We start from the raw sequence: 25,110 nt of genomic DNA, 5'->3' as shown, positions 1-25,110 counted from the left end.
TTGAGTGCACTAAAATACTCCCAAGCGCTAAGGCTACACAGTGTCAGTAGCGTAAATACAGTACAACTCGCATAAATCGTATAATCGCCCAAGTTGTACATTTACCCAAGTCTCATTCAGTTTCTGATCAAAAACAATTCGATTTCTCTTTGCAATTTGCAGTGATCACCTTCTAAACTCGTAATGCTGCTCCCCTACTCTCCATTACTCCCGCACTTACTGACTGCTTTGAATCGTGGGACATGACATCCTGATCTGTCCACCCATACACACTTAACAGCTCTACTGAATTACACTTGCGCAGTGTAGATTATTGATTAAATCAGAGTTTATACAACTTGTAAATTTTGCCTGCAACCTGGACTTCATGCAACTCATATTAAATGGTCTTTCTGACACGACTTATGTGACTTTTACTGTATAAAACACAAACCCCACCCCAAACAGCAGATAAAAATAATGAATAGTGTTCGCTAATTGTTATTTTTTTATTAGGTGTTACTTAATGTCCTTTCGCCAGAAAACTCTGAGGTTTGTAAATAAGATGTGCTGTCTCAAAGGAGAGGTCTTTTTGGAAAAAAGCGATCCTGCCCTTTGGCTGGGCCATAAAGGTTACTGGCACTGCACGGAAGTGCTGCCACTTTAATGCAGAGTCACTTCAACAAAAAAGCTGTTTATTCCCTCCTTTACTTGTGACAAGTGCACTTGTCTGCTTTAAATAAAGAGCCCAGGTTATGTGGTGGTTGCTGAATAGCAATAACAAATTGCATTTGTACAGCGCCATTCACGTCAGGAGGACGTACGAAGGCGCTGGACAGTCAAGGATTTGACCTGAGCTGGGGGTTGCGATCAGGATGGGTAGAGGGCAGGGAGTGTGCCCGAAGATGCGGTCGAAGAGGAGGGTTTTGACGGACCTTGAAGGAGGCAAGCGAACCCACAGCCTTCTGACTCAGAGGCGAGAGTGCTGCCACTAAGCCAGGCTGACACACAAGCATTTGTTGTATTTCTTTCTTCGTTGCTGGCTGTTGCTTGTCATGGCAAAAGTTTAATCCGTGCCAGTCTGGGACAAACCCAGGGCCATCAGTCCTGCATAGCCTGTCACACTGACCCACTGCTGGCCAGAAACAGCAGCAGATTGATATCATCTCCTGGGAGCCCTGAGGCTGGAAACACAATACGTGCGCCAGGCTGGCAAAGCACTGCACAGAGGGTCAGTGCACCGAGCTGCAGCTTCATTTGGTCATTGAATGCACTTAACCAATTGCTGCAGCTCGGTACAGCTGCTGCAGCCTCAGCGCTCGCTGTGTGTTATTGGCTTACTTTACTATAACATCTCCTCCATCCAGGTTGTCAAGCAGCTAGAAAAACAACATTGATTTTAACACTCTTACGTTTCTTCATGTCTTCTCTCTGTTTTTGTTCAGTAAAGTAAAATTGAGTAAAGATTACTCAAGTCACTTGTAGGGAGTTACTCAGCCTGATGAAGGAAATTAATCTACATTCAGGTGGGCAATAACTAGCTCCCACCTGGTTACTGACCACATCTAACCCAAGGTTTTGCCCTCTGCCTGGAATTGAACTCAGGTCTCTCACTTGCAAAGCGAGTGCTCTAACCACTGAGCTACAGGACTCCACATATTTGACTGCAACATCAACCATCTCTCAAATATCTCCCTCACAGCTTGGACTTCACAGAGCATTTGTGTTCTGCCCAGTTGAAAGAAATTGTTGTTAAATCGTAATAATATAATAATAATAATCTTTGCATTTGATATAGTGCTTTTCACGTCTTCTAAACATCTCAAAGCGCTTCACAGAATATACTGTAAAGTGAATTGACTGTATTTTTATGGGCGAAATGCGGCAGCCAATTGCGCACAGCAGTGTCCCACAAACAGTCGTGGATTGAGTGACCAAATTATTATTGTTTTTTTCTCGAGCGATTATTATCAGGTGTGTGGAGTAAGGAAACTTGCCCAAGGTGGAGTCCTGTAGCTCAGTGGTTAGAGCACTCGCTTTGTAAGCGAGAGACCTGAGTTCAATTCCAGGCAGAGGGCGAAACCTTGGGCAAGTTTCCTTACTCCACACAGAGCCTAATAATAATCCCTTCAAAACCCACAACAATAATAAATTGATCATTTTCAATCTACGACTGTTTGTGGGACATTGCTGTGCGCAATTGGCTGCCGCGTTTGCCCACAAATATACAGTCAATACACTTTACAGTATATTCTGTGAAGCGCTTTGGGACGTCCTCCCGACGTGAAAAGCGCTATATCAAATGCAAGGATTATTATTATATTATTATCTATGTGGAGTCCAGTAGCTCTGTGGTTAGAGCACTCACCTCACAAGCAAGAGGACCGGGGTTCGATTCCCGGGCAGGGCAAAACCTTAGGCAAATTTCCTTACTCCACATGTCTACTTTTTCTTAGCAGTAAGTAGGAACCCAGCTGTTAGTCGATTGGCGGTTCACTTTCTGGGGTAATAACTCCTTCACCCAAAAAAATGTGATCACTCAATCCACGACTGTTTGTGGGACACTGCTGCGCGCAATTGGCTGCCACATTTCGCCCACAAAATATACAGTCAATTCACTTTACAGTGTGTTCTGTGAAGCGCTTTGAGATGTCTCAAAGAAGTGATAAGGCGCTACATCAAATCAAGGATTATTATCATTATTATCTGTACTGATATTACTCCAGCTTCCTCACACTGTTGGGCTCAGTAATTTAGATGTTCAAATAATAACATTCAAACAGCACTACCACTCAGTTTGCTGGGGTTGTTTATTTGCTCTTGATGAGCTCACTCCCAGGGTTGTGTGCGGTGAGGGTTAACATGAGGAGGAATGTCTCAATCCGAGCGAGCGGGCGCTCCAGGCACTGTCACCGAGCGATGCTCTTTGCTTGTTTAATATTGTTCTAATTATGGTTTTGTAATATTAAACACTGCAATATCCTGCGAGCTCTGTCTGTAATGAATGAGATGTCTGCAGAGGGATTAGCCCAGGAAAAGTCACTATGTGTACCTCACTACAAGTGCCAGTCTGTGCAGTACAACAGTGGCAGAGCCTGACGCCGAGGGGGGTGGAGGAAGTGACCGTAAGCACGAGGTCAAACAGGAGGAGCAAAGAGAAAAGTACATGTGGATACCGAGGGGCTCAGCTGCCCGTCTGGGCTCTTTGGGGTTTAGTTACTGCTTTTCATTATTAACTATAATATCCATTTTCTTCAATATATTATTAGCTTAAACTGTGCTAATGACGTGACTGAGGTCTATTGCTCTGTGGTTGCTTACTCTACGCCATCAGCGGATCTGTCACTTACAGGGAGGGAGAATCAGTCCATCCCAGAGAGCTGCTTTCCTGTAGAATTCTAGCAGAAAGCTCGAGAGGTGAGCTGGCAGGGGACCGCATGTGCATTTCCTGTCCACGTTTTGCTCATTATAGGACAGGAAGAGACTCATAGATAACGAGGAACAACCTTGGTTGTTCACTGATCTGTGCCTCTGGCTGGACAGGGCCAACGATAAAGTTCCACATGTGGGACCTTCGGAAGATTAAAGTCCATCCAACCAATGCCAGATTAGTTGTATGGATTGACAATTGGCTCGGCAATAGGAAGCACATGGGAATTGGTGAAGGCCTGATGTGAGGGTAATGACGAGTACCTCGGGTAGCCTTTCTGGGTTCATTGTATCCGTGAAAGACACGGATGAGAGTACATCTTACAGTTTAGTATTTACTGATGGTGGCAAGCTATGTGAGCAGCTAAATAATACAGGGGGAGTCAGAAGTCCTTACTCATAGAGTTTTTAATTATTAATTATGTTTTTTTGACATCATCAGCAAAATACATTTGTATAACACCCTCTCACAAGGACATCCCAAGGTGCTGGACAGTCAGGGATTTGGACCTGAGCAAGGGGTTGGGATCAGTAGAGCGTGCAGTGAAGGGGTAGGAGGGTGACTGATAGCACGATCGATGAGGAAGGTCTTGAAGGAGGCAAGGGAGGGAGCCAGGCGAAGGGAATGTGGGTTGGAGTTCCAAAGGGTTCGGGCAGAGGCTGAAAGCCCGACCGCCAATGGTGGGGGGCATGGAGACATGGTTAAGGCAATATTTGTGGAGAGTATGCAGCTTTTACAGGAGAAGTCTTTTGTCACCGAGTTGATATGTGTAAACGTCTATATAGCCTGCAGTTGGAACATCTCCTATAGGCCAATGAATAAGGACTTTTGATTCACCCTATATGAGGGGGGAAATAGCTTGTAAGGAAAATATGACCAAATACCTTTTGGTTTGACTGCCACTGGTGTTAAGATTAATGGTTAATGTCTGCATTCCGGCTCTTCTCGTCTGCAGTGTGTTGAAAGAGGTGTACGCGTCCTTCCACCCCGAGGCTGTGGTCTGCCAGTTGGGAGCAGACACCATCGCTGGAGACCCCATGTGTTCCTTTAACATGACGCCAGTCGGAGTGGCCAAGTGCTTACGTTACATCCTGAACTGGCAGCTGCCAACTCTGGTTCTTGGAGGAGGTGGGTCCATTTTCCTTTTGTCCCGGTGAATTATTTAACATTGAGCTGGTTAGACTCCAGCAGTTACGCCAACGCACACTCTGGGCTGCCTCTCGTTTCCACTTTCCAGAATTAGGTAAGCAGGATGTGTCCCTCCAGGGAGAGAGAGCGCATTCCATTCCAACAGTCTATCTCTGGAATTTCCATGTGTGGGTGGGATGCATGGAAATCTTGGCTTGGATAGTCTTAAGCATGGTGATGGGTTTCCTCATGCATCAGACATTTGGCTGACCAAAAATCAAAGTTAACTTAGAATATGACTGATAACTGCATGTCGGAGAGAAACACAAGAGTTTAATAGCTCTAGAGTGCTATATAGGTGTATTTCATGCTTGTGTTGGGGAGGGGGGTGGTGAATGGTACCAGGCACATAGATCAGATAGGTTGCCACTCTTCAATGCAATGAAAAGATCCCTGGTCACGAAGTCCAAGTGGTGGGATCTGTAAGGACATCTCACACCCTCCCTCTCCACTTGAGCATTCTGTCTGAAAACTGTGTTTTTGACTGTGCCTTCAACCACCTCCCTTCCCCCCCCTCCCCCGCTCTTACCACCCAGCTCAGGACGTCGATGCAAAGAAGTTTCCCTACATGATGGCTGCATGCACAACTATTTGTGGGACACTGCTGTGCGCAATTGTCTGCCACATTTCGCCCACAAAAAATACACAGTCACTTCACTTTACAGTATAATTCTGTGAAGCGCTTTGAAAAGTCTCAACAATGTGATAAGGGGCTATATCAAATACAATAATTATTATTTATTATTATTAGTGCAATGTAATGAGTATAGTGAAACAGTGCAACAGAACAGTGAATAACACTGTTGACAAACCTTCTTGTCTAACAAATCCTGGGGAGATGGTGGAAGCAGAAAATGTCATTTGTTTCAAGAACAAATTAGATAGATTTCTGCTAGAAAATAAGATCTCGGGATACAGTCTATGGTTTGGTACACGATATGTGGTGAGATTGCCAGGGTGGTGGAAGGCGAACTGGATGATCTACTTTCACCGAGCAAATTCTTATGTTCTTATGAATTCTTTGTGTGTGTCTGGCTTTTCTCTTGGAGACAGGGGGCTATAACCATGCCAACACGGCGCGCTGCTGGACATACCTGACTGCTATTATCCTCGGAAAAATACTACCCTCAGAGATTCCCGATCACGAGGTAAGGCTTCAACAGGCTCCTGTTTCTTGCTGCTCGTCTGCTGAGTCACCGCAGTTAATCAAACATGGGACCTTGCCTTTCAATACCCACTTGTAATCAAGTGGCAGCACAACAATAACTCACTGTCTCTCTGGCCGCTGCAGAATGCCGTGCTTGTTCTGCTCTGAAGTCAACCCCTGACTGAAGGGCTCGGCATCTTCTCTGTTAATCATCAAGAGACCCCAGTCCACGGTCTCCTTCTGCTCGTCAGTCCAGCACTGACAGCAATATCAATGGGGAGCTTTGCGGTTTTAGCTGGTTAGACTCCAGCAGTTACCCCAGTGCGCACTCCGGGGTCCCCAATCCTAGGCTCTAGCCAACCTGCGCATAATACTCTCCGGAATTAGGTACGCAGGATGTGTCCCTCCAGGGAGAGAGTGTGCATTCTATTTCAGACATGGAAATTTCCATGTGCAGGTGGAATACATACATGGAATTCTCAGTTTGATTTGAACATAAGAAATGCTGGACAAAAAAAAACAAGGTCCATCTAGTTCGTCTTCCACCTTCCTGGTGGTCGCATGTACATATGTCCCAAACTACCTATGTACTCTATCCCATAATTGGATACTCTTAAGCATGGTGATGGGTTTTCACACGAGTCAGACACCGGCTGCCCCCAAAAATCTGTCTGTACAGTACATTGCTTTAGGTGCCGCAAATACTCTCTGAATACTCTCTGTGCCCTTCACAATCTTTCACTTTTGCTTTGATTTAAATCTTTGACTTTAAACCACAAAGTCCTATTTGACTTGGGAGCTTTGATGCTGAGGGTGGACCACACACTGGCCAATGACCCCTGACAGTGAGTCTCTCTTACCCTCAGTTCCTCACACAATACAGTTCCTCTTTGCCCTCGGTGCCTCCAACATGCAGTTCCACGTACCCCCACCTTCACACACTTCAGCATATCATGAACAGGGTTGTTTATAGCAAAGATGGTGTCTGTAAATGGGGGAGCAGCAAAGAGAATTTTAGGCCATAAATGCCAGTCATTAACCCCTACTATGCTGTACACAACTTCTTTTTCCCGCCACTCGTAAGCACCAGTCACACTTCCACAAAGCCCTTTTTATTGTGAGCTTTGATGCTGAGGTCAGTATGAAAGACTGAGGTCCATTTATCTAGAGATTCCATGGCACTATTGGAAAAGAAAAGGGAGTTGCTCTCCCGATGACTTGGCAAACATTCCCCCAGATAAAATTGGTCAAACTGCCTGTTTGTGGGACTTTGCTGTGTGCAAATTGACATCTGAGTTTACCGGCAAAATAGACAGTCATTGCACTTTGCAGTATATCCTGTGAAGCAATTTGAGACCGCCTCCCAACATGACGGGCGCTATATCAAATCCAAGGATTATTATATTATTTCAGGACAGGAATGTTTGATTTTTTTTTCCCTTCCCAAAGGGAATACAGTTGGCCTCAATCCACAGGTCTTTGAGGTCAGTTGTTGCCAGTCTGGCTGGTCTGGCTGAGGTCACCCAGCTCAACTGGCAATCTCACATGGCACCTCCCCAGACTGTGGAAATTAACTTACTGAGAAGATTTGGGGAAAGATTTAAATTAGTTTTTAATGCATTGGGTTGAAAAAAGTGGTTGTTTGCAATGAGCCTCTCAGTCACTAATGGGGAAGTCCTGACAGTGACGGGCTATTTTCTCAGCCGATTTGTGATCTACATAGAAACACAGATATTTACAGCACTGAAGGAGGCCATTCAACACTCCTTGTGTCTCATAGAAAACTGCACTTTCAATCCCACTGTCCCATACCCATCCTAAACCCATTGTGGGTCTCAAGAGGTAAATAGGTATATGAAAGATAGGAGCCATTTAAGCTTCTGAAACCCACAATGGATTCTGCCTCTAACCACCATAGCTGGCAGCACATTTGGAAAGGCATTCATTGCACATCCCAACAATTTCTGAGTGAAAAGGAAATCGGAGGTTTTGGAACAGGAATGCCATGAGTCTGGGCTGACTGCAGGGTTTCCTTGTTCGCGCCTGAGCTGCTATGACTGAATCCTGTTGTTAAACCATCATTTTTCCAACCCGACATGCCAAGAATGGTAGTAACTGTGAGAAGAGTTGCTCGATGGGAAACTCAGGGTCAGTGTGAGGGGCTGTCTCACCTCAACCACAACAACGTGCATTTAGACAGCAGCCCCTCGTGTAAAGTAGCGTCCCAGAGCACTTGACGTCATCTCACTTCAGTCTGTGTCCTGACAGCAAGTTTAAGGTTGTCAGAAGCTCCTTATGTTTCACCTGAGTCTCTTCTGTTGCAGACAACAATCCCTGGCATCTTGAGCAGCCTATAAATCCGGTGTCACTGTGCCAACTGCCAATCCAATATTTACACAGCGTCTTTTTAAATACTTCTGCCTTGTTGCAAGTTGTAAGGATTTTTTTTGCCTGCGTAGGGTAACACCTGAAATAGGGGGTGGGGTTGGGAAATGTAAGCAGTGGGGGCACAGAGATAATTCAGTGTGTGGAGCTCTCATAATAATAATCTTTGCATTTGATACAACGCCTCATCACGTTTTCAAAAGCACTTCACAGAATATACTGTAAAGTGAAAACAAAACACAAAATACTGCAGATGCTAGAAATCTGAAACAAAAACAGAAGTCGCTGGGAACACTCAGCAGGTCAGGCAGCATCCATGGAGAAAGGAAAGTGAATTATGGTTATGGACCCAAAACACGCTGAGTGTTCCCAGCGACTTCTGTTTTTGATCCTGTAATGTGAATTGACCGTATATTTTATGGGCGAAACACAGCGGCCAATTGCTCACAGCAGTGTTCCACAAACAGTCTGGATTCACTGACCACATGATTATTTTTGAAAGGATTATTATCCTGGAAAAGTGATCCGTCAATCAGCTAACAACCGGGTTCCTGCTTACTGCTAGATAAACAGGCGTGTGGAGTAAGGAAACTTGCCTTAGGTTTCTCTCTGCCCGGGAATCAAACTCAGTCCTCTCGCTTGCGAAGCAAGTACTCTAACCACTAAGTTACAGGACTCCTCTGTGCGATACCTGGATGCGATTGGCTTCCTCTTCCCAACACCAGGTGGGGGAACTGCCCAGGCAGCCCAAGTGCTTTCCCTCAGCATCTGAGTTCTGCCACTGAATACAGAGCGGATCCATCTCTGCTGGGACAGCAGTCACCACTGCACACAGCCTCAGTGCCCTGGGTTAGCGAGCGAGAGACCTGATTACTGCTCCTAATTTCTATTCAGTGACTCCTGCTGGAGGTAGTCAGTCAGACTCAAATAGTCAAGTCCTGAGATCTCTATATCAAAATTGTGCAAAATCTTGAGAAATCTCGGTGTCTTAATTTGGAAGCTGGTTCTTTTGAAGACATGCAGAGAAACAGCTTGCAGCTTAAGACTATGTGGAATCCTGTAGCGTATTGGCAAGAGCACTTGCCTCCCAAGCGAGAGGACCTAGGGCTTTGAGATGTCTCAACAACGTGATGATGCACTATATCAAATACAAGCATTATTATTATTATTATTCAGGAATTATTCAAAATTCTACATGGTTCCAAAACTTTTTAAGACCGTGTTCTCAGGGCAAAGACCAGGTGGAATTTTGAAGCCTCTTCCCACTGTGTCAAGCAACTTGCTGACCATCTGTCAGGCCAGTGTATGATTAATGGCCAGGAGGTAAAGAGAAGCTCTGATGCTCCACAGTGTGTTTCCAATCATGGTTTTAGTGCATGAGGAACGCTGGCTCAGCCCTCCAGAGGTCTCCAGCGTCAGTCTTACTCCACACACCTCTGTTTACCTAGTAGTAAGTAGGAACCCGCTTGTTATTCAATTGGTGGGTCGCTTTTCCGGGGGTAATAAAACCTCCAAAAAAAGGGAGAGAAATGTTATATTAATAAATTTGTCACTCAAACCACGACTGTTTGTGGGACACTGCTGTGCGTAATTGGCTGCAGTGCTTCGCCCACAAACTATACAGTCAATTCACTTTGCAGTACATTCTGGGAAGCGCTTTGAGACGTCACAAAGACACGATAAGGCGTTATATCAAACACAAGGATTATTATTATTCCCAAGAACAGCTCCATCATTCCTGTCCCCATCCACTTGTAGTGAACTTTATGTGGGCCGAGTGGGGAGAGGGATTCTATTCACATGGTACCAGTTTGAACTATGTTCATTATCTCCATCGTTCTCACGCACAGTGGAGAGAAAAAACACCCAGATCCCACCTCCTTTCAGAGAGCAGGTGACTGAGCTTCCAGCAGTGAGTGCACCACTGGCTTCCTCACAGTCAGCTCACTCTCGCTCGCTCACTGTAAATCGCAACACGCGGAGAGGAGCCACAGGAGGCGAGGGAAGTACAGCTCCCTCATAGCTGCTGTTGGGTTTTACAGCTGTTGAGTGGAATCTGTTATGTGTGTATTAGTCACTAGTTACTGAATGATCTGTCAACGCCAGGAGTAACTGGGGAGGTACTTCCTGCCATGACTATATGGCAGTACTGTGTGGCTGGAGGTTTTACTGCCCTTTGAAATGCTGCTGAACCTGAATAGTGAGCTTGGTCTGTTTGGGTCGACTTGGATTGAAGCTGGTTTGCTGGCTCTCGAGTACCGGCTACTTCGCTTGGTGTAAACTCGCAAACTGCAAAGTCTCTTGAACACGTGCTCGCTTTCCAGATGTCTTTCCTATTGTGAAGCGTAAATGTCATTACATTTTAAATTAAAAATGAAAAAATTAATAATCTGGTCACTCAATCCACCGCTGATTATGGGACACTGCTGTGTGCGATTGGCTGCTGCGTTTCGCCCACAAAATATACAGTCGATTCACTTTACAGTGTACTCTGTGAAGCGCTTTGAGACGTCTCAATAACATGATAAGGCGCTATATCAAATGCAAGGATTATTCTTCCCCCCCCCCCCCCCCGCAATTCACTCACACCAACACTGGCAAAACACAACCACTCACACTCTCATATACATACATATTCACACACTCTCTCTTTCACACATACACACACTTTCTCTTAGGCACACATACTCTCTTACACGCTCTCACACACATGCTCACTCAGCCTCACACACTATGCTACCACACTTACATACGCACACTTGTGCATACAAAATTAAGGCAATACTAACATTCTAGAGCGTGAGATAAATTTAATCTGGGTTTTCAGAAGAGAGTTAGAAACTTCTTAACAACTGAACGCCTCAATCAGGGTGCAGTGTGTGAGCCACTCCTGGTGTCCGTGCTGCTATAGAAACCGAATGGACTCAATTGTCTCGAGAGGCGGAGTGCTGTGAGCTTGTGTGGGATGCTGGCATGTTCCCCAGTGCAGAGAGCAGGCCTCAGGAGAGAGAGATTTAAATTTCCTCTCAATTTACGACTGACCTCTTGAGGTCACCTTGACTTCATTTGGCCTTTGGATGAGACGTTAAAGCGAGGTCCTGTCTTCCTGTTCAGGTGGGCAATTAAGATCCCATAGCGCTATTTAAAAAGAGAAGGGAATTTCTCTCTCCTTGTGTCCTGGCCAACAAACCCAACAGCGCCTGTAAATTGGTTATTCATTTAATGGCTGTTTATGGGACACTGCTGTGTGCAAATTGGCTGCTGCATTTGCCTGAAAAATACAGTCACTGCACTTTACAGTAAAACCTGTGAAACCGCTGAGACATTTTGACGATGTGATAAGGCGCTGTATCAAATGCAAGCATTTTTTAAAAAGACTAAACATTTTAAATCACCTTGGCTTCATGTGCCCCGCAGCCCCACGCTATCTGGAACAAACCAGACTTCCAATAAGCTCTTACCAATAACATTGTTCTCACTCACTCCAAGGTATAATGTGGCTCCAGCCCTTCAGGCCCTGTTATGTTAACCTGATTTCCATCACAGTATTTTATAGACTATGGGCCAGATTACGTGCTGGAAATCACCCCCAGCTGCAGGACCGATCAGAACGATTCCCAACGCATCGAACAGTTACTTAGCACGATTCAAGGTGAGCATTTCAGTTTCATTATAGGAGAAACCGTAAACGCACATGATCGCAAATTTCTACCTCCGTCATGGATACCCAGGCTTGCCCGAGTGGAAAGATGATTTGAGATTTCTACCCCATTTTTTTCCCAAAATTTCTACCTCGATCCTTCAGATGAATCTTTAAACCGAGGTCCCGTTTGTCTGTTCAGGTGGACGTTAAAGATCCCACGGTGTTATTCGAAAAGTGAAGGGAGTTTCTCTCTGCCAGTGTCCTGGCTAACAATTCCCAAAATAAAATTGGTCACTCACTCTACGCCTCTGGGACACTGCTGTGCACAATCGGCTACCTCTGTTCGCTGACAAATACACAGTCACTCCACTTTACAGTATATCCTGTGAAGCGCTTTGAGACGTCTTGACGACCTGCTAAGGCGCTACATCAAATGCAAGAATTATTATTATCATTTCCCAGGATCGAATCCTGCACCGCAATCAGAGCACATCCCCTGTGTGGGCCTCTGTCTATCTCATCCACAGAGATCAGAGGTCCAGAATAATGATGATCTTGGGCTTATTAACATTGTGTAGATGTTTGGAACATTTCTGAAATCGACACTTTATTTGGAAGCTGGTTTTTCACACCTTTGGAACCGGCTTCCAACTTAAAACCTAATTTGAGAATTTGCCGAATCAATGCAACTTTTAAAAATTTTACAGTGAGGTCTGAAGGCTAAGATCATGAAGAAACTTGGGCGTCTGCTTTTATCCTGCCCACACCCCCTCCCCACAATAATGGAGAGATCCATTCCACAGCCAGAGCATAGACTACACTACCATGGGCTGCATGGTTTGGGTGGTGGTGGAGGGGGTTTACTGGGCTTGACATTGAAATCTGTAGAAAGTAATTGTTTTAACAACAACAGTTTGTATTTACACAGCGCCCCTCACCCAGGCTAGAATCCCAGAGCACTTAACAGTGGCGGAGCACGATGCCGAGCCGGGGGGAGGTGAAGGTGACCCTAGGCACAGTCTATCAGGAAAGTCTTCAGGAATAAAGAATGAAATGTCCAGCTCCGAATCCCGGCCTCTCTCACGTGGGGGAGTGTTGGGTTTCCCATCGAATGTCGATTGACACAGGGTTGCCACTTGATATTGCTGTGGTCACACTGCTGTTGTAACTTAATAAGTTCACAAATCCACACAGACATAAAGATTTTACCCTGAAAGGGCTGCCAGGCACGGTCTTGCTTTCAGAAACTAATCTCTTGTCTAGCTGCAAAGGTGAGGAAATGATGCTTCAGTTGTACGGAGCCTTGGGTCAGTTTATGGGGCACTGTTGTTCGTTTCGCCCACAAAATATACAGTCAATTCAATTTACAATTTCACCAAAATGATACCAGGTCTTAAAAGGTTAAATTATACGGACAGGTTGCTTAAACGTGGCTTGTATTCCCTTGAGCTTAGAGGGTTGAGGGGTGATCTATTCAAGGTGTTTAAAATGATAAAGGGATTCGATAAGATAGATACGGAGAAACTATTTCTTCTGGTGGGGAATCCAGAACAAGGGAATCATCTTAAAATTAGAGCTGGACCATTTAGGAATGAAATCAGGAAGCACTGATTCACACAACGGGTAAGTGGAAATCTGGAACTCTCTCCCCAAAGGGCTGTGGATGCTGGATCCATTCACATTATCAAGACTTAGGTGGATATCTTTTTCTTAGGTCCAGGGTATCAAGGGATAATAATAATCCTTGCATTTGATATTGCACCTTATCATGTGTTCGCAATATCTCATGGATCAAAGGAGGGTAAATGGAGTTGAGGTAGAGATCAGCCATGATTTAATAGAATGGCGGAACAGGCTTGATGAGCTGAATGGCCTCCTGTTCCTATGTTCCTACCAGCACAGGAATTGTTCTAACAAGGACGGGAGGGACCTGGGCCTCCAGGCATGATCTGCTCAGCACATCTCAATGGGCATAATGCATTGCATGCAGCCCAACCCAGGGAATGTGTGTGACTGAGCCATCATAGATCAGGGAGGTCAACACCTTGTCTGTTCTGAGTTAGGTGTTCTCAGCTGGGGCAGCAGTGGGGGTACTGTAATCAGCTGTGATGGCCCTTGGCCCACAAATATACAGTCAATTCACTTTACAGTGTGTTCTGTGAAGCGCTTTGGGACGTCCTCCCGACGTGAAAAGCGCTATATCAAATGCAAGGATTATTATTATTGGCGAGGGAGGGGAAGCCTTTATACTTACATTGGATAGAACCCAAACCGTCATCTCTGGATTGACTGTTAATATATTGAACAGTTCAGGGTGTTCACAAAGTCCTGTTACCCCGCCGTGTTTTTTTTTGCAGTACCCTGACCAACAACTGAAACGTGTGGAAGAATAATGATAATTGTATTGAGAAGTTACTTAATTGTATTCAGTAAAAGTGTTTAACTGTATTCAGACGTCCAGAGGATTAGTCGGAGTGAGTGAGTGAGCGAGCGAGCAAAACATTGTTACCCTTGTCTCATCTCTAACGGAAAAAAAAATCATTGTTAGAGAAAAACACACACACGGGGGGGGGGGGGGAACAGGACTTTGTGAACACTCTGTACTGCGAAGCAATGGGAAAAAATTCATTTAAAAAACAATTATTTTCTATGTGTGTGTTTTCCAGGAAATCTGAAGAATGTAATTTAATATGTGACGGGGGTGAACGGAAGAGAAGAAGAGCCTTTTAACGCTGGAGGTTACAGCTCCAGGGGAGGCGGGGATGGAACAACTTGGAAGTTGCGAGTCAGCAGATGTGATTGTCCAGACCCGAAGCCCCGGTTTAACCCTTTCCTGTTCACCTACACAGACCAATCCCCGCAGAGGCTCAAAGACTGTACATCACCCTGTCGCTTGGTCCCCTTTTCTTTATTAACCTCGGTTGCTGTCAATATACTTTTATTCCTATTCAGATGCTGCTTACAATCTGACGCACCACGTCAGTGGAGTCTTGGTTTAACTGGTACCCTCCCCCCCCCCACACACACACACGCGCAAACAAACATGGGGAACGGGCAGCCATCAGTGAAACCATGGAGATTGGGGGAGAAAAACACGGACACTGGAAATCCTAGATAAGAGCTGGGAATGGGCAACAGGTCGGGCGGCATCTGAAGGAGAACGAGAGTTAACTTTTCGGGAATGAGAAATCATCTGAACTGAGAGGATCTACAAAATACACAAAACTACACTTTATAATATATCCTATGAAGCGCTTTGAGACGTCTCAACGACGTGATAAGGCTGTATATCAAATGCAAGGTTTATTATTATTAACCCGACTGTCGGCTGCCGGGCGACCTGCTCTGCCTTTTCCCCGCTGTTTTTATTCTGATTTTATTCCACCCTTTTGCCATGTGTCAGATGCTCTCAATCCTGGCAGAGCAAGCTGTGCCCCCCACACAGGTACTGGTGCTCTAGAGCAACAGCAAAGGGAGGGAATAAATGAGGAGCTTGGTACCAAAGCGGGTGGTGGCTGGTTCCAGGTGTAGATTTCCACATCTCCTGCTTTGCTGTCTGTCTTGAATATCAGCCAAGGTTTGGGTCGCTGGGTGGAGGAGGGAGGGAGAGGGATATATAGGGCTGTGTGTAATGACTTAATGGAGTCGAGGATTTACACAATGGAGGAATCCCAAGTATGAAAGGGGGAATTGCAAAGCTTTGGGGACATCTGATTGTCCCTCGGGGTGGGGGGGGGGGAGGGTGGGGGGCGCGGTGGGAGGGAAGGTATACATAAGAGACAGTAATTTTAATTTGGGGATGGGAAGTGAGCAAAGGTTTTCCCCGAAAGATCCAGATGGTGCCTCTCCAAGGAGCTGCCTCCTTTTAACTTGATCCTCATTTCTCCCTCATCTGTTTTGCTGTTTGTGTGTTTGTTTGTTTTGGATCCGTGTGGTTGCTTCAGCAATCCGTGGAGGGGTGAGTCCGGGGGGGGCGAGGGGGAGAGAAACCTGGCACATAGGCTACCGTGGGTAAACCTCTCATCAGTTGAGATGTTTGCTCCCAGGAATCTTTTCAGTCTCTATTTCCCCCCCTTATTCCCACCCCAAAACTACAGAACTACAGTTCTCGTGGTGCCAGGGATTCAGAAACCAGCTGTGTTTTTTGCAAAAGGAAGCAAAGAGGGTTTATTTTTTTCCGTTTGTTTTTCGAAACCTTCTTTAGAGCGAGGAGGACAGCTGCCGGCAATTACCAGCAGGATTTTTCACCCCAAAGTTTCTTTTTTACTGGTCAAAGGAAATGTTTTTAACCCTTATCCCGCGGGTTAAGCAGGCAATCTCTTTCGCTTTCACATCTCGAGCGAGCGATGCTATGTGCAAGGGGTCTTGTGTTAGTTAGTTGGTGGTTAGTGATAATGATTATTGGTTACATTGGTACAGAGGGAGTCTGGCACAGGATAGTGGCGGGGAGGATTTACTGAGCCAACAGTATGATGGAGCTAGATACAGAGCTACAATCTATTACTCAGGGCACTGGCTAAGAGACAGCTATGAGGGAGCTGGATTAACATTAGGAGAGATGCAATCCGCACTCACAGCCCTAGTTTGGAGACATTAGTGTGCTGGGTTAGCTGGTTTCAGCCCAAGCGATGATTGACTAACCCTCTGTGGTACAGAGAGGTAAAACGTAGCCCTTAAATTAGCCAGGGCTCCTGCTCCTCACGTTAGAAGTAGCTGAGTTAGGAGCTGGGTAAGGACAGCTGTGACTTACACGTGATGTTGGATGCTCCCAGGATGAAAACTGACCAGGGTGAGGCCCGGGGGAGGGGGCTGTGTCTTGGTACCCCAACAAGAGTCTTAATGAAAAGACTTTCCGTGCGTTTGAGTTAAGGGGAGAGAATGAGATTCTTAATGGGTTTCTGGACCAATCTTTCTGTTAGTTATTTGGTTATTGGGTCCCGTTGACTGGTCTCATCTACAATTGTGACCAACATCAGCACCGCGCCCCCACCCCCCACCCCCCCAGCATTTCTCTGTGAAGCCCACCCGACCTCTCGGAGAGGGTAAAGATCTCGAAACCCTCCAGCCACCATTGATCCATCCAGTCACCGCCAACATCACTCGACTCTAATGGAGCTTTTTGTAAGGCAAAACACATGCCATTTCAGTGTATTTTTAAGTTGCAAGTGTGCAACAATGCCTCTGCCTTTACTAAGGGGTCGGTCACAGAATTTGTACCAATGATGATTACGTTTCCAACAGCTGAAATGTGATTTTTTTTGTACATTGTTGATGTTACTCTTTCGTGTTTTTAATGTTTTCATGTTGATCAGGAAGTGTTTATTAATAAATGCAGTTACAGGTTCACTGTCTTTCTCTTTAGTCTGCTGCTGTTCATCTTGAACAGGCTTTCCAGAGGTGACTTTAGCCGTCATGCTATGGGTTTGTCTGTTCCCTCCAATGGCACCAGTAAAACCTTAGGCAAGTTTTCTTACTCCACAACCTCTTTACCTACAGCAGTAAGTAGGAACCCGGTTATTAGTCGATCAGAGGATCGCTTTCTGGAGTAATAATCCCTCAAAAAAAGTCACTCAATTCAAGACCGTTTGTGAGACACTACTGTGCACAATTGGCTGCTGTGTTTCACCCACAAAATACAATCAATCCACCACATTATATCCTGTCAAGCAACTTTGAGACATCTCAATGTGATGAGGCACTCTTATCAAATGCAAAAATAATAATTATTATTATTTGAGACGGCAACATTTGAAGATGCAAGTGTATAAAGGGGGCGTGGTGGGGGGGAGGGGGCAATCACTGGAGGTTTCCATTGCCTTGTGCCGCATTGGAATGATCTGTGTTGTAAAACAGGAAAGATAGACAAGCGCTCCCCCCCCCACCACCACCATAGCTAGAGGATAATAATAATAATAATCCTTGCATTTGATATAGGGCCTTATCACATCTTCCAGATGTCTCAAGCGCTTCCCAGAATATACTGTAAATATACTGTAAAGTGAATTGACTATATTTTGTGGGCGAAACAGGATTGATAGACTGTAGAGCTCTGCTCGGGCCCTGCCCAAAGATGTTGCTGTATAAAAGCCCCTTATCCAAGTCAGGCAATGCTCCAGCATTGCATGATGCAGAACATGAACATGTCCTAATGACTGGTCCAGGATCAGAGTCCAGTGGAGAAAGGAAACTCGCCTAAGGTTTCACCCTGACCAAGAATCAAACCCAGGTTTGATAAGTAATATGCAACGGGATTCCAAACTCCCATAGACCACATGGTTACAGTGCTCTATCTGCCAGTGGCAGAGCAGTGGGTTCGATTCCGCAGTTTAGAGCTACTTTTGCTAAGCTGGCCTGACATCTATGATCTGAAATTCCATCTGGTCCGTCACACCATTTTGTCTTAAGATTGAAAATGGTGCAGAACTGTGGAAAATCCTTAAATGTAGCCTTAATTTAGGACACGGTTTCCTGCAGTTCATAAGAGGATAGGCTTCCAAATTAGGGCCGGATTTAAGAATTTTCGACTATTCTGTGCAATCTTAAATTGTAAGACACACTAAACATAATATCAAATCTAAGAATTATTAATAATAATCCTTGCATTTTATTATTGCAAAATAGTCTTACAGGTTAAAACTGGGTGGAATTTTAAGGCCAGACAAGTGTTATTGATATGAGCACTGATGCTACAATAATAAAAATAATAATTCATGCATTTGATCGTGGTTTATTTTTTTAAAAAGGGATTATTACCCTCGGAAAATGATCCGCCAATCGCCTAACAACTGGGTTCCTGCTTACTATCAGGTAAACAGTGGCGTGTAGAGTAAAGAAACTTGCCTAAGTTTCATCCTGCCAGGGAATCGAGCCCATTTCCTCTCACTTGCAAAGCGAGCTCACAAACCACTACCCTAAAGGACAATTGATTTATTTGTTGTATTTGGTGGTAGATCTTTTAATCCCATTTCCCCATATCCCTTAATGCCCAAGTATTTATATATAAAATGTCTGAGCAGCCTCTGCCAAGTCTCAGTGAGCAGCACAAAAATAAAATCCTTAATTTAGCACCAGAATGGCAAACTAACACCCAGAGATTTGATGTGCAAACTGGAAAATGTCAGGCTGACACTCTCGTGAGGTGAAGACAAGGGCACACATTTATTATGTTCCTTCCTGGGTCATGTTTTACCTATTCCTGAGGCCAGTGTCCATCAACAGGGATGTGCTCTATTTATCAAGCCCTCACATCCCTCACTCCACCTTGCGCACAAACACACACGCACACACATGTTAAAGAGAGACAGATGGAGAGATTGTAGACAGGGGATTGTGAGGTGGTCCACAGCACACGTTGTGTGGAAGTGACGGAGCTGTGAAGATCTTTCTCGCTGGAAATTAGTTTGTTTGGAATGCAAAGCGGAGGGTGGTATTGAAAAGTAAGTGTGTTTAACGGGTGGTCTTCAGATTGCCCCGAATACCAAGATATACTGTTATTGAAGTGATGATTAGGCAGCTCTTTTGTGTGTTAAAAAAAAACTCTGAACATCTGCCCTTTCTGCTGAATGGAACCTTGTCTGTGCAAAAACGCGGAGCAGAGTAACTTTCAAAAGGGCCCTTGAAAAGGGGAAATACAGCCGGGCTGTGGGGTGAGAGCGGGGGAGTGGGATGGCTCTTTCAAATGGGTCAAGTGGCCTCCTTCTGTGCTGTAACATTGTATGATTTCATGAGCAGAGAGTGTGCTAAACAAAGTGACCCGATTGCCAGGTTAAACACAGTTTGTGACGCACCACAAATGGAACAATTCTGTGGAGGAAGATTTCACCCCCAACTACGGTCCTCACCCACTGCTCTCCCAGCAACCTGGCAATTGCTATTATCTTTTCGTTTAATTTGATTTATTGTTATCCAGTTTAAAGTTTTGTCCTTTATATAATGACTGGGTGATCGCTCGTTTGTGGAGTCTCGTAGCATAGTGGTTAGTGCGCTCGCCTCACAAGTGAGAGGACCCACGTTCGATTCCTGGGGCAAGGCACAGGCAAGTTTCCTTACTCCACACACCTGTTTACCGAGCAGTAAGTTGTTAGTCAATCGGCGATTGCTTTCCGGTGGTAATAACCCCTCCCCAAAAAAATACGGTCACTCAATTCGCGACTGTTTGTGGGGACGGTGCTGTGCGCAATTGGCTGCTGCGTTTTGCCCACAAAATATACAGTCAATGCACTTTATGGTGTATTCTGTGAAGCGCTTTGAGATGTCTCGTAAGACCTCATAAGGCCTTATATCAAATGCAAGGATTATTATTATTATTATTATTATTATTATTATTATTATTATTATCCTTGGTTCCTCAATTTGAAAAAAAACACAACCCTTTTCCAAATGGTGAAGCAGATCCCTGTTATCAGACTGTATAACTGTGAAGTATTTATCTGCCTCCAAGGCACTGACTGAGTGTGATGTTAATCCCAGGAGTCAGGTCAAAAAATGCGCAGATTGTGTGTGTGTGAGAGAGAGAGAGTGTCCAGTGCGTGTTTTGCAGTCTGCTGGTGCTGGGGGGAAACTGCACTTTGTGTGAGTGAATGCTGATGGGACAGAATAAAGTCCGGAGACCAGAGAAAAAGCTTTCATTTACACTGTGCCTTCCACAGGGGGAGTGGGTCTCACCTTCTTACAGCCCCAGCACAGCCCCAGCTCTGCCCAGCACAGCACAGCCCCAGCCCAGCACAGCCCCAGCTCTGCCCCAGCACAGCACAGCCCCAGCTCTGCCCCAGCCCAGCACAGCACAGCCCCAGCTCTGCCCCAGCACAGCACAGCCCCAGCCCAGCACAGCCCCAGCTCTGCCCCAGCACAGCACAGCCCCAGCTCTGCCCCAGCCCAGCACAGCACAGCCCCAGCTCTGCCCCAGCACAGCACAGCCCCAGCCCAGCACAGCCCCAGCTCTGCCCCAGCCCAGCCCAGCACAGCCCCAGCTCTGCCCCAGCCCAGCACAGCACAGCCCCAGCCCAGCCCAGCACAGCCCCAGCTCTGCCCCAGCCCAGCTCAGCCCCAGCCCAGCACAGCACAGCACAGCCCCAGCTCTGCCCCAGCCCAGCACAGCACAGCCCCAGCCCAGCACAGCACAGCCCCAGCTCTGCCCCAGCCCAGCACAGCCCCAGCTCTGCCCCAGCCCAGCACAGCCCCAGCTCTGCCCCAGCCCAGCACAGCCCCAGCTCTGCACCAGCACAGCACAGCTCAGCCCCAGCCCAGCACAGCCCCAGCTCTGCCCCAGCCCAGCCCAGCCCCAGCCCAGCACAGCCCCAGCTCTGCCCCAGCCCAGCACAGCACAGCCCAGCTCTGCCCCAACCCAGCACAGCCCCAGCTCTGCCCCAGCCCAGCACAGCCCCAGCTCTGCCCCAGCCCAGCTCTGCCCACAGCCCAGCACAGCACAGCACAGCCCAGCACAGCTCTGCCCACAGCCCCAGCACAGCACAGCATAGCCCCAGCCCTAGCCCAGCACACAGCCCCAGCCCTGCCCCACCCCAGCACAGCCCAGCTCTAGCCCAGCACAGCCCAGCCGAGCACAGCCCAAGCCCAGCCCAGCCAGGGAGCCAGGAGCCTCCACACTCAGGTACTTACTGTGCTGTGATAGCTGTGTGCTGTGTGTGTGCTGTGTGGGTGCGTGTGCTGTGTGTGTGCTGGACTGTCCTGTCCTGTGCCCAGCCCCCTGCCCTGCCCCTGACTGACCCTGGAGCAGGAGGAGGGGGCAGAGGGATGTGTGAGAAGGGATCAGAGCTGCTCAGCTCTCAGCCTGGGTCCTTGACGGCGAGCAGCGGAACTCACTCACTCACTCACTTACTCTCTCACTCACTTACATTATATCGCTCCCTCTAGTCCTCACTCACTCTATCCCTTCCTCGTTCACTCCCTCTATAATAATAATAATCCTCGCGTTTTGATATAGCGCCTTTCACGTCTTCTCGACGTCTCAAAGCGCTTCACAGAACAGTGAATGTAATTGTGGGCGAAACGCGGAGGTCAATTGCGCACAGTAGTGTCCCACAAACAGTCGTGGGTTAAAATGACCAATTTTATTATTGTTTTTTTTCTTGAGGGATTATTATTAGGCGTGTGGAGTAAGGAAACTTGCCCAAGGTTTCGCCCTGACCTGGGAATCAAACCCAGGTCTCTCACTTGTGAGGTGAGTGCTCCAACCACTGAGCTACAGGACTCTCTCCCTCATTCACTCTATCCCTCATTCCTCCCTCACTGATACACTCTCTCCCTCCTTCACTCCCTCACTCCGTCTATCCCTCACTCCCTCTCTCTCTCTCACTTTCTCTATCCTTCACTGCTTAATAAACAATGCATTAGTAACTGCACATTTACTGTAAATTGGAGGTTCATCAAATGGCTGTTTGTAGGATTCATCATCAAAAGTTGATCCAGAGAGTAGGGATCAGTTTCTTAATATCACAGACACAGCACAGACAGAGACGTTGCTCTAAGAGGATCAGACTCCCTGAGGGATCACTGCAGCCTTTTAAATAGATAATATTCCTTACATTTGATACAGCATATTAACTCGTATTAATCACCTCCTAACTCGTAACACCGCTCCCGTACCCTCCATTACTCCCGCATTTATTGCAGAAAACTCAGTCTTAACCCATTGAAATGCGCAGAAAGACTTCATTTCCCGAGATTCTACCATACGGCGATGGGTCAAGACATTGGATCGCAGGAAACGTCGTCTTGACCCTTCGCCTCATGCATTTACCGGCTGCATTTAATTACACAGACGCAGTGTAAATTATTGATTAAATTGGATTTTTACGATTTATACAAGTTGACCTGCAACTCAGATTTTGAGTAGGTCATATTAAATAATTATATTTATCCTTGCATTTGATACTTTGCCTTATCATGCCGTTGAGACATCTCAAGAGTACACTGTAAAGCGAAGTGACTGTATGTTTTGTGGGCAAAACATGTTATGATCCCTACAGATATGAATTGTGTGAGTTTAACTGTCGTATGAGTTTCATGTTGAATTTGTCTAGCTTTTATTACGTAGAGTTTTAGTTATAGTTTTACTATTTCTGTTCTCAGTGACATTCTTCTGCTCCATCTTCAGTCTGTGGGGATTAGAGAGTTCAGATTTGTAGGAAGTCCTTTAAAGTGCTCCGTGTATGTCTGTATTATACAACCAACAGATTGGAGCTGATCCTATCAGCTTGATCTAAATCACAGGCTCGTTTGCAAATGGTTCCTTTGCACTGGGAAGCTGGCCTTCTGGCAACTTGGACTCATTCATATAATAATAACCCTTTTATTTGATATAGCGCCCTGTCGCTTAATTTACAGTGTATTCTGTGAAGCGCTTTGAGACATCTCGACGACATGATAAGTACTTATCAAGACATTTCAAAGCACTTTACAGAATAGATTGTAAAGTGAATCGACTGTGTATTTATTGGGCAAAATGCTGCCAATTACAGACAGCAGGGTCCCACAAACAGTCGTGGATTGAGTGACCAAATATTTTTATTACCCCTTGAAAGTGATCTGCCAATTGACTAACAACCAGGTTCCTACTGACTGTTCAGTAAACAGAGGCGTGTGGAGTAAGGAAACTTGCCTAAACTTTGCCCGTCTGGGAATCGAAGCCAGGTGCTCTCGCTTGAGTGGTGAGCGCGAGTGAGAGAGAGATTGTGCAGGTGTTGTGGTCGGGTTGTGCTGTGTGATCATTAGCGGTGATGAGGTGGCTGATCTGGGTGGATGTGCCGCTGGATTCACTTTTATTCCCTTCCTCTGCAGGTCTGTATCGTAGTCAGTCCAGCGTGTGGTGCCCCTGGGAGTGAGGGAGCGTGAAGGGGCCGCCATGTTGCACTACGGAGGCTCGGTGGGGAGGAGCCGGGTTCCTGTTAACGCGGGGCTCCTCGCCCCCTCGTGCGGAGTCCAACAGCAGCAGTTCACCCTGCACAGCCCTCAGCTGCTGGCCAGCCTCCAGCTCCAAAAGCTCAACAGCCAGTATCACAGCTCTCCCCTGCCCTCTGCTCCCCCCCCAGGGGACACACTGACTCCAGTCCCTCCCCAGCCACCGGCACAGGGGCCCCCGGCCCCTCCCTCGCCCCACCCCCCCGGCATCATCGACACCGACCTGATTGACGAGGACGTGCTGATGGGCCTGGTCCAGGAGCTGGGGTTGGACCGAGCCGCTGAGCTGCCTGAACTCTGGCTCGGACACAACGAGTTTGACTTTGCCTCGGACTTGGCCACCGGCAACGCGGTGACCTGCTGACCTGCCCTTTCATCCCTGGACCCAACCAATCACAACGAGAACTCCGCACCCATCCCAACTCCTTACTGAACTGGTCCCAAGTCGTTCCTTTACTGAGCAGATCTGAACCGCTCTACAAGTGATGGAGACACTTATGTTTGCAGACTATAATCCGCTCCGTGGGACGTCCTCCCGATGTGAAAGGCGCTATACACATGTAATTAGTTGTTGTTTGTACTGATCCATTCCCACCCTGGAATGACTTGCCTTCTGCTAACGTGCTCTGACTGGCTTCAATGCAACTTGACTGTTGCTTGTGGATGAAAAGGTTCCCAAACCAACTTGAGCGGCGGAGAGAAAGAGAGCTTTAAGGAGCTTTTTACAGGGAACTGCGCCAGGAACTGACAGGGAGCCTGAAGCCAAACTGGCGACGCTTCTAAATACACAAGAGTTCTAGAAAAAAACAGAGTTGAGGATCAATATTGCTGTTTTAGTGTGCCTTAAGTAGGTTGCTGTCTGTAAGTCATTCTTCCTACTGTTTTCTTCTGTAGTATCAAGTTTCATTTCCTTTCAAGTTACAGCAGCAAAATGCCTCTCCATCACTTCTGTGGTCAGTCATTAACAGCACAGCTCTGGAGGAGGAGGTGTGCATCCCCTTGTGGACACAAATGGAATTACCAACTGGAATCATTCTGTTGTGAAGGTTCTGTGCTCTCAATGGCAATCTATGTGGTTCCAGCTGGTTAGACTCCAGCAGTTACCTCAACACACAGCCTGGCTCATCGGTATGCCAGTTACTAGGGGCAGGAATTCTTCTTACTCAGCTCCTGTTAACCTGACAAGCCAAAACCCTAACGGGTAGGATGGTTCTAGCTGAACAAGCAATGGGAAAGCTTGCCAGACAATGATATCAATGGGAAGCTATGTGGTTTTAGCTGGTTACACTCCAGCAGTTATTCCATGCGCACTCTGGGGTCCCCAAGCCTTGGCTCTTGCCAACCTGTGCATAATACTTTCCGGAATTAGGTGAACAGGATGTGTCCCTCCAGGGAGAGAGAGCGCATTCCATTCCAACAATC

General features: G+C 46.5%; 2 protein-coding genes across 2 annotated transcripts in view; both read left to right on the top strand.

The window, feature by feature from the left end:
- The window catches only part of hdac8 (histone deacetylase 8), a 32,942-nt gene extending 18,073 nt beyond the window's left edge, over window positions 1–14,869 (top strand). Inside the window, exons 8-11 of the mRNA XM_042340761.1 lie at window positions 4,365–4,537; window positions 5,651–5,745; window positions 11,676–11,781; window positions 14,439–14,869. Of these exons, the coding sequence (XP_042196695.1) occupies window positions 4,365–4,537; window positions 5,651–5,745; window positions 11,676–11,781; window positions 14,439–14,461 (397 nt within the window). The 3' untranslated portion in view covers window positions 14,462–14,869. The remainder of the gene's footprint in view (window positions 1–4,364; window positions 4,538–5,650; window positions 5,746–11,675; window positions 11,782–14,438) is intronic.
- An 8,763-nt stretch (window positions 14,870–23,632) lies between these two features.
- cited1 (Cbp/p300-interacting transactivator, with Glu/Asp-rich carboxy-terminal domain, 1) lies at window positions 23,633–24,776 on the top strand. The gene has a single exon (XM_042340814.1). It carries the CDS (start codon window positions 23,633–23,635, stop codon window positions 24,050–24,052), a length of 420 nt encoding a protein of 139 aa, XP_042196748.1. The 3' UTR covers window positions 24,053–24,776.
- Window positions 24,777–25,110: the final 334 nt, after the last annotated feature.

Source organism: Callorhinchus milii, unplaced genomic scaffold (assembly GCF_018977255.1).
Source record: "Callorhinchus milii isolate IMCB2004 unplaced genomic scaffold, IMCB_Cmil_1.0 Scaffold15, whole genome shotgun sequence".
NCBI lineage: Eukaryota > Metazoa > Chordata > Chondrichthyes > Chimaeriformes > Callorhinchidae > Callorhinchus > Callorhinchus milii.
The sequence above is the reverse complement of the archived record's forward strand: the minus strand, read 5'-3'. Positions and strand labels throughout refer to the sequence as shown.

What these genes read in the sequence shown, in the direction of transcription:
- cited1 (XM_042340814.1), top strand. Translation starts at nt 23,633, where the DNA reads ATGTTGCACTACGGAGGCTCGGTGGGGAGGAGCCGGGTTCCTGTTAAC.